The 9,718-nt window shown below is 35.4% G+C and overlaps 1 protein-coding gene and 1 long non-coding RNA gene across 2 annotated transcripts; both read left to right on the forward strand.

The window, feature by feature from the left end:
• Positions 1-569: 569 nt before the first annotated feature.
• Positions 570-966, forward strand: LOC134201462 (uncharacterized). Its single transcript, XR_009976775.1, has 2 exons — positions 570-679; positions 761-966. It is a non-coding gene; the product is annotated as an uncharacterized LOC134201462 (long non-coding RNA).
• A 5,496-nt stretch (positions 967-6,462) lies between these two features.
• LOC105841881 (uncharacterized) lies at positions 6,463-7,224 on the forward strand. Its single transcript, XM_012691611.2, has one exon. It carries the CDS (start codon positions 6,463-6,465, stop codon positions 7,222-7,224), a length of 762 nt encoding a protein of 253 aa, XP_012547065.2.
• The last annotated feature ends 2,494 nt before the right edge of the window (positions 7,225-9,718 follow it).

The raw sequence follows: 9,718 nt of genomic DNA on the forward strand, positions 1-9,718 counted from the left end.
TTGATGTCTGCTAAAAAACCGACACAGCTTGGAAAACCACGAATGCAGCGAAAACTTTGCATAATAATTTACAAATAATTTACAATTTCTATAATCACAAATTTCGCCAAGACTACACTATAAAAAATATTAACAAAGACAAACAATGTTTAATCTATTCTCAATTTGACAACAGACGCCAAGAACAAAAGTTTGACAATAAATAGTATGCATGCGTGTGTGCGTCAAATACATGGTATGTAGTGTGTGTAATGTTTTTTTTATTGATTTAATGTATCTTTTATGCATTATTTAAAAAAAATATTAGCATTGTGCACTTCTTCTCTATATTCTCTATAAGTATGGAAAATTTCATACTCCTCCGTCCGCGCAATTTTCGTAAAAAGGGATACAAAGTTTTTGCTTCACGTATTAATAGATTAACTGTCATGCGTGGTTTCTTCTTCACCATCGTCATGAACATGCGTTTCGGTTTGAAGGGTGGGGCAGTCGTTGTACTTCAATCTGAGACTGTCAATGAAATTTCAGAACTCATGTCTCGAGATGGGCGACGGCATTAGCGTGGTTCATAATCTATGAGTTATTTCTACACGTGTTTTCATGAACTTATCGCCAATTCGATATGAATTATGAAACAGTAATCATTTATAACAGGAAATGGTTGTTAAACACTGGCGATGTAATTACAGAGTATTGTGTTTGTTACAATAAGTACGAACATTGAGCTAAAAGCTAAATATTATTTTTTCTGGATCCACAGAAGAATTCAAGGACCACAGATATCGAGAATCCGCCTGAGACGTGAGCTCAAAGCTTCATTGTATAACAGCAGTTAGACGAGACCGTATAGTTTTCCAGTGAACAAAACCTAGTAACCAAAACCGTTATCATTTCATATCATATCAGTATTCATAATGACTGCTGGTAAATAAAATTGTAATGCAGTAATATAATAATACAATCAAAGACTCGTTTCATTTCTTTTTTTCCTTCTTTTCAAAAGAAAATGTTGAACGTAAAATACTAGTTTGAACAATCAACAATGATTTTTATTTACAAAAATGTCACCTACAAAAATTACAATTTGAATTAAAATCTAACAAAAGGGATAATATCGAATGAAATATGATCTTACAAATATCATATCGGTAATCAAATTGATAGTCGAAAAAAAGAGAAAAACCGATTTCAATATACTTTTTTCCCCTACTTATTGGCTGGTAACCTAGGATATTATTTCAGCTGCGCCCGGACCTTGAAATGAGTTCCCGCATTCAACCTGAGAAAATCTGCTAACACTGGCCCTAGCAAGAGCAGTGCTTCGCAGAATCTACCACCGGATCGGAAACGCGATCCACTGAGAAGATCCGGCGAAAAACTCAGTGGGCTGTGTCTGTGGGTTAATTTGCTCGCCGAGCCCTTCGTCGCAAGCGACGGGTTGGCCTAGAACGATGACCGGTGCTTGGGGTAACTAAAAGCACCGTTGGTGGATCGGTAGGATCCGAAATGACGTGTTTTGGGCGACGTCAGCTGTCTACTATTCGGTCCGCAGGTTCGGGAATGCAAGTGGCCTGTGTCTATGGGGCAACTGTATATGAAATGATTTCTGTTATTATAATACTGAATTTTCAGGGCGCCCCTAATAAAAAATAAAACAAAACGAAAGATCTTGCCTTGGTCGAAGCAGTTTCCCGCGAGATTTCTTCTAGAAAAATTCCATCGTATTTCTCATGGGACCATAGTAATGTATTTTAGCATTCCATTCAACCTAATTCTTTGTACGTCGTAGCGCTTCTTAGGATCTGTCTCCTTCAACAAAATAATAAGCGACTTAACCACATGCAGCGTTGAACTGTGCAAATGTGACGTCACTAATTGTAGCCATCCGTGACCGACCGGAATTATTGGCCACTCAACAATAGCGCTCGTTTATAAATAATTAATTAGCCACATCGTTAATTTAGAATCTGCACGGTACGCGTTAACTGGAAGCTTCAAATTGATTGCATTTTTTTTTTTAAATGATACCTCTGTCTTGGGCAATGGATAAATCAACGTTTCATGATTTTTTTTATTTGATTGCCCGTGATGGATGACGTTAGTGGCTAAGCGAAGCACACGAGTGAGTGTGCTTGAGTGTGAGTGAGTTGACTTGGTTGCACACCAAAATATAGCTTACATTGAAAATCGTCGTCGTAACTATACTTGAGACCTTAGAACTTACATCTCAAGGTGGGTGGCGCATTAACGTCGTAGATGTGTATGGGTTCCAGTAACCACTGAACACCAGGTGGGCTGTGAGCTCGTCCACCCAACTAAGCAATAAAAAATAATAATAATAATATGCAATAAATATTATACATATTATATAACATTAGCGTAATCATTTACATAAAGTTTAGTAAAGGTACCATCAAACTAAATAGATAAATTATTGTTCGGAATATCCATTTCTTTGTCATTATTTGTAGCTAAAACTACTTAATAGATGTGACAACTAAAATTGACGCAGACTGTGACCTCACCATTCAAAGGTTAGGGCATTCGCGTTTTTGCCTATCGGGTCCAATAGCTGCTTAGCATCAGCTCGGTTGCGACCTCAGTCACCCGCCTAAGCTAAGCAACAAAAATTCTCATGTTAGTTAGTTACTTGAACCAAAAAGAGAATTTTATTCACCTTTCCAAACTCAAACCGAAATAAGCTTACCTCTAAACATTTTTCCCAAATGTATACACAGCATTAGTCCTGAATAATTATGTGATCAAGACTTCTATCGTCAAAACACAATAATAATTAAACACATCATAATATTAAGTCTACAAATTATTTTCATATTTAACGAAATAAACTACAAAAACAACATACGTTAATTTGAAACTAACATTAAATTCATAAATGATATACTTATTAAGACAATTACACAAGAATCTGGTTAACCGCAATGTCAGAGGAAGCATTTTAACAAGCGGTCTTACTTACTAATCACTGAGTTGGCGAGTAATTAGTTATTGCTCATACATAATTGCATGAGACTCTCGCCTGTTTTGATTGAATCCTTCGAATACTTACTCGATTTATGAACGTTAATTATCCGTTTTGTTTTTTTCGTAAATTCTTTTTGTTTAAAATTCTTATAAATAACAAATGGAAATGTATTTTTTATTTATTTTTTTATTTATTTATTTACACACAAAAAAGAAGACATAGTACAGAGTAATAGGAAAATTATGTACAAAGGCACTGCTTATTTCTTTAAGAAATCTCTTCCAGCAGACCTGCGAGAGGATTATGAGAATAATCATTAAAAGTGATGAGTGTAGAAGAGCATTTTTTTTTTCTTTTTTTATTGCCTTTGTAGGCAGACGAGCATACGGCCCACCTGATGGTGGGTGGTTACCGTCGCCCATGGACTTCAGCAATGCCAAGAGCAGAGCCAAGCCGCTGCCTACCGCCTATAGCTAAAATAACAAATACAACATGATAATTATAGTAATGCACATACACATAGCAAATATTGTTAAACTTGAATACAAAATATTATAAGTAACACAGTATATACGAAGAGTATAGAACAATGATCATTCGGATGATGAGAGATAGAGTTGTTTGACCTTATATTTAAAAAAACAGAAACAGACTTGCAAACTCGAATTCCACACGAATTCCACAGTCTCTGATAAAACCTTAGACTTAAACTAATGTAAGTCTAAGGTTTTAAACTAATTTAAGTCTAAGGTTTTATCTAATTAGTTTAGTCTAATGTCTAAACATTAGACTTAAATTAATCTTAAATCCCACAGTCTGACCGCGTGCATTGTAATTTTGTAGTAAAATTGTAGTAAAGGATTGAGAATAGGAATTGTAGGTAGTTCTAGATTAAAATAATACGTACTCTTGAATTATAAAGCGGTACATTGGTGGTAAATATTCGTAAAACAACATACTATGGCCTAGTTGGCGGTGTTTTTTTTTTTTTTTGTTCACGTGAAGCAAATTCTTTGCAATGCTTTCAGTGGTCCCTCTGGGGAGGGAGAGAGATATTAGTCTAAGTTTGCGTTAAGGTGTGTTAAATTGCCCTTCTGAGGTAGAATGTAATGTATAGGAAACTCGACAGTTTTCCAGTTTTCCTTAACTAGGCTATTTCGAAGGACCTTTATAGGCTCATAGGCAACGATTATGGTTGTAGTGTTAACCGCGGTAGCCCTTACCCGGTTTCTGTCCGCAGACATCGAATGAGAATGCAAGGGAGTTATTTAGGAAGTGGTACTCTACCATTTTCGGAACTAGGATTTATTATCTTCGACCACTGAGTTCCACATATTCCGCGCGCCATCTTAGGTGTGGATATTGGTAGAAGGTCCGAAGAAAAAGAGTGAATTCCTAGTTTCAAGTCTTTCATTTAGTATCATAATGCTAGCTAAATGCATAAGCTATGAATATAACCACTCGTTAACACTAAATAAAATAAAGAGAGGTACTTTTTTTGTTATTTCTTATCCTCTAAAAGTCACGCGTCGTCTGCAAGGAACAACAGCTATAATTTAAAATAACCATAATTAGACCTTTGGGATAAAAGTTCGAAAACTTAATTGCATTATTTACCAGTTAAATAATAAGCATAAATTTAGAACGCATAAATTCTTCGCGGCAAAAATAAGCCAACTAGTTCTGTGAACTCTAAGTATGTCCAGCCAAAAGCCGTCAGCAATTATTTTTTGTAAATTACGACACTATGCTCCTTATATTCGAGACAATAAGTACTTATACTACAGAATTTGTATACTTTTTGAGAATTTTTGTATTTCCAAAACTTATCACTTCAACTGACAGACAGGTGGACAAACAGATGTGTCGATAGACGTAAGCTGAAAGTAGACAGGTTTACTTACTTGAAGATCGTAAATTAACTTGAAACCCCCATGCTTTTTACCTTGAACCGTTCAGTTCGAACCTCACCCAATGTTAAGTGCTTACCCCAGTCCATTCATAACGTGGATAATCCACCCATCTCTGAAGATGAGTAAGTTGCATTGTAAATACAGAATGTTCTGCGTAATCCAAAAAATGGAACACATGTTCTTTTAGCGGAAGAAATAGGATTATGAAATCTAATAAAAAAATCTATAACGATTTAATCTCTTTCTTTTTAATCCAATATTTCAGAATATTGCGCAGTTTCTGTGGTCACCGACGACTATGGTTTTCATTGAAATTTGGGTCTTGTGTTAACTGACGTCTATTTAAAAAAAAAAAAGTTTATTGATTGCATTTCTCTGCATAAAGAAAGAACTAAGAATATCTAAGGGTTTGACTGCTTGTTTGATTAGGAATTTCATCTTCACGACAAAGGGACTCCAAGGTTCTATATTAAAATTAAGGTTTATTTATTTATTTCAATCGCCACGCGCACAGTACGAAAGATTAACTTGTCACCTTTAGTGAGTATTAGGAATTTTTCAAATCAATTTTGTTGACAAGGTACATACTTGTATACTCGGTCGTTGTGGATATCAACAAATTGAAGTTCGTGAAAACATAATAGGTACATTACTACGGAACAATTAGTAACTGCCAGTATGATTGTATCTCCGCATGGTCGCATCGTTCAGTCCAAATACACTGAGTGGCCATATCCGACCCAAGCGACGGGGCAACGCAAAGCCACCGTCGCTTGGGTCGCCAAATCTTCTCAGTGGGTCGAAATTCCGACCCGCTGGTAGATTCTGCGCAGCACTGTTCTTGTTAGGGCTAGTGTAAGCAAATTCTCTCAGGTTGAGACCGTGAACTCACTTACTCGTCCGCGAAAAGTTAGAATAACCCCAGCAAGTCTTAGACTATTAGCAAACAGGTAAGGAGAAAAAAAAACTGAGTAGGTAACTATCTCACGAGGCCTTTAGTAATTTATTCAATAACAATTCTATTACCATAATAATATGATCGCGTTTTCACTAGTATACTTTAGTAGTATAAGCTATTTACTTAACTAAATTTAAATATTTATACCATTTATTGATGCTACTGCTACTTGAAATAATTTAAACAAAGCATTTTATAAATGTAACTTGGAATGTAACTTCCGGTTATCGAACAGTTTAGACGTACGTTAACGATCTCCGTAAATATTTATCGAACTCTTTGCAAAAACCAGTGCATTCAACCGTATTTCTATCTAATAGTGTTGAAGAAAACACAAACAAAAGGAATTAATATAAAAAGTCAGTGGAAACCAACGTTTTGTGAAAAAGTATACAACAAATACAATTAAACTATAACCTAAAAACTATTAAGTCATTGAAGTGAAGTGAGCAACATATTACAATCACAACAAAAACTGACACAACAAGTGACATTCACAACAGGGCTACCAACCAAAATACAGTGAGCACTAAACGCGATTCAGTGTTGCCAAACAAAACACAGTGTTCCCAAAAAAAAAAACCCATAAAATGGAGGAAAAAAATATGGAAAAATTAATAGAAATACTAGATAAGAAACTCAACAATCAAACACTTGTTATTACAACTTCTGTAACGAAAAATGTAATGGAAGCGCTTGATGAAAAGATGAAACTTATCATGAAGGAAAATAGTATACTCAAAGCCAAAATTACTGAACTAGAAACGGAAGTGAAGTTTTTGAAAGATGAAAAACGGAAAAACAATCTAGTATTTTTTGGGATAGAAGAAATAGGAAAAACTGAATGTGAGCTTGTAGACTGCATAAAGGATCTCATAGTGGACTCGGGAACACAGCTGGATAGTAATGAAATCAGTAAAATATACAGAATTGGAAAACAGGTCAACAACAAAAACCGCCCAGTCGTAGTCACTATTACAACACTTTGGAAAAAGCACTTGATATTGCGAAATAAGTCAAATCTTCCGCAAGGAACATATATCAAAGAAGACTATACCAAAGAAGTGCTAGAAAAACGCAAGCAACTGCAGATACAAGTAGAAGAAGAAAAGAAGAAAGGAAATGTTGCGTTCATAAAATATGATAAATTAGTAATAAAGAAAACCAGAGACAACAACACAGAAAAACGAAAAAGAGAAGAGTCAGGCTCGCCAAACTCTTCAAATCAAAAGAAAACTGCTGTACTCAAGACACAAAGCAACACAGGGACCAAAACTACAGGAAAAGATATACTAAGACCTAATATCCTTAACTATGTTGAAAGAGGAAGATCTGCTTCACTATCGGAACTACCAAAAAACTTGTAAATAGCACCGACACCCGGAACCAAAATAACACAACATCAACAAAAACAACTTTTTATAAAAGCACCCCAATCCGGCCAGTCACCGTGGGGGAAGAAGACTATTACCCTTCAACCATCGCACAACCAAACATTCCTCCTAAAAAACATCGCCACATAGAAGACTACATACACATAGCAACTTTAAATACGTTATCCTTAAGAACTAATGAGAGCCTATCAGAATTAATGCTGGCTTTAGGAAAAATTAAGTGGTCAATACTGGGCCTGAGTGAAGTCCGACGCATGGGCGAGAGTATAGAAGATCATGGGCATTTTATATTTTACTATAAAGGGGAAACACCAGGCCTATATGGAACAGGATTTCTAATCAAACATGAACTAAAACCTTTCATTGAAGAGTTCATTGGTGTCACAGAGCGTATTGTAATACTCAACATAAAACTACCTCCAAAGAACGAAAAGTGGTCGATTATACAAGTCTATTCCCCAATAGAACAAGCAAGTGAAACAGAAATTGATACCTTTTACTCCATTTTACAAGACACAATAAAGAGTCGCTCACATAACAACTTAGTAGTTATGGGAGACTTCAATGAAAGAACGGGGGCAAGAGCAGATGGAGAACAAATAATATTAGGCCCATATTGCTCAGGCAAAAGAACAAGAAATGGGGAGAAACTCTTACTACTTGCTTACGAAAATAACTTAAAAATATTAAACACCTTATATAGAAAACGTGAGAACAACAGATGGACATGGACATCCCCAGATGGCCGCCATAAAAATGAAATAGATTTTATACTAACAAACAAAAGTAAAGACTTCCGAGACTGTAGAACTTTAAACAATATTAACTTTAACAGCAATCATAGGATGGTAAGAGCTAAGTTACAAACAAACGCACTCAAGCAAAATAGACCCTTCAAAATAAAGCACGCCAACACCGGAACATTAGATAATACCGATTCACTAAAAGGAAAGCTCGAGCAATTTATAGAAAAAACAAAGGACCTAGACATACAAATTAAATACAATAAATTCCAAGAACTTCTATACAATAAAGGCAAATTAGAAAACAAAATCAACAAGAGAGATTGGGTATCTAACAAAACTAAAGAACTGTTAAGAAATAGAGCAGACCTTATATCTAACTTAGAAAAGACGAAAACGATAAGAAACGAAATAGCCAAAATTAGTAAAGTAATTAAAACACACATGAGAAAAGACCGTCAGAGATATAGATTGGAACAACTTGAAAAATGTATAAAAAGAACTGGAGGCACCAAAAAAGCAGTTAAATTACTACTGGAAAAACGAGATTGGATACCACACTTATTAAATAAAAATAATAAAAACGAAAAACGACGCCCTGAAATATTATCAATAGCTACACGATTCTTTCAAGAATTATATTCAAGCCAAATTACTGCAGAAACATCATTCTTAACAGATGGAAGTGAATTACCGGATATAATGCACGAAGAAATAGAAAAAGCTGTGAGAACTCAAAAACCTGATAAAGCTCCAGGGTCAGATGGCATAAGCAATGAGTTCCTAATTCTCAATAAAAATCACCTAATTCCAATTCTTAAACATATTTTCAACCAAGTCTTACAAACTGAGACGATACCTTACCAGTGGACAACATCATCCATAGTACTTTTACATAAAAAAGGAGACAAAAACAACATCAATAATTATAGGCCTATAAGTCTAATGTCAAATATATATAAAATCTTTGCAAAAGTAATACTCAGTAGAATAAGTAATATTTTGGATGAAAATCAACCCAGAGAGCAGGCGGGTTTCAGGAGTGGCTATTCAACCTTAGACCATATTCATGTCATCAAACAATTGTTCGAAAAAGGTAAAGAACATAACTTAACTTTCTACTGTAGTTTTGTGGACTACAGTAAAGCATTTGATACAATCGAACACGAAAAAATCTGGAATGCACTCAAAAACCAAGGGGTTGAACATAAATATATCAGGATCCTTAAAAATATCTACTCAAACAGTAAGGCGAAAATAAAATTGGAAAAAGAAGGCAAAGAGATCAAAATGGAAAGAGGCGTACGCCAGGGCGATCCCTTATCACCAAAACTTTTCACTGCAGTTTTGGAAGACGTCTTTCGACAATTAGATTGGGCGACATGTGGACTATCCATTAACGGTGAAAATTTATCACATCTCAGATTTGCTGATGATCTAATAATCCTATCATCATCAAGTAATGGGCTACAGGCGATGCTAGATGATCTTGTAAGAGAAAGTGGCAAGGTGGGATTGGTCATGAATACATTAAAGACCAAGGTTATGACCAATGGTAAGGAAGAACCTATACTGGTGAATAACAATCCACTAGAATATGTCAAGGAGTACATATATTTAGGCCAGGTAATCGCTCTGGCTGATCAGACCACAAAAGAGATAGACAGGCGCGTGGGAAATGCCTGGAAACAGTTTTGGAGCTTGAAGGAGGTCATGAAGAGTGG

The sequence above is a fragment of the Bombyx mori genome, chromosome 26 (assembly GCF_030269925.1).
Source record: "Bombyx mori chromosome 26, ASM3026992v2".
Classification (NCBI taxonomy): Eukaryota; Metazoa; Arthropoda; class Insecta; order Lepidoptera; family Bombycidae; genus Bombyx; species Bombyx mori.

Coding starts and splice junctions, on each gene's coding strand:
- LOC105841881 (XM_012691611.2), top strand. CDS start 6,463: ATGGAAAAATTAATAGAAATACTAGATAAGAAACTCAACAATCAAACA.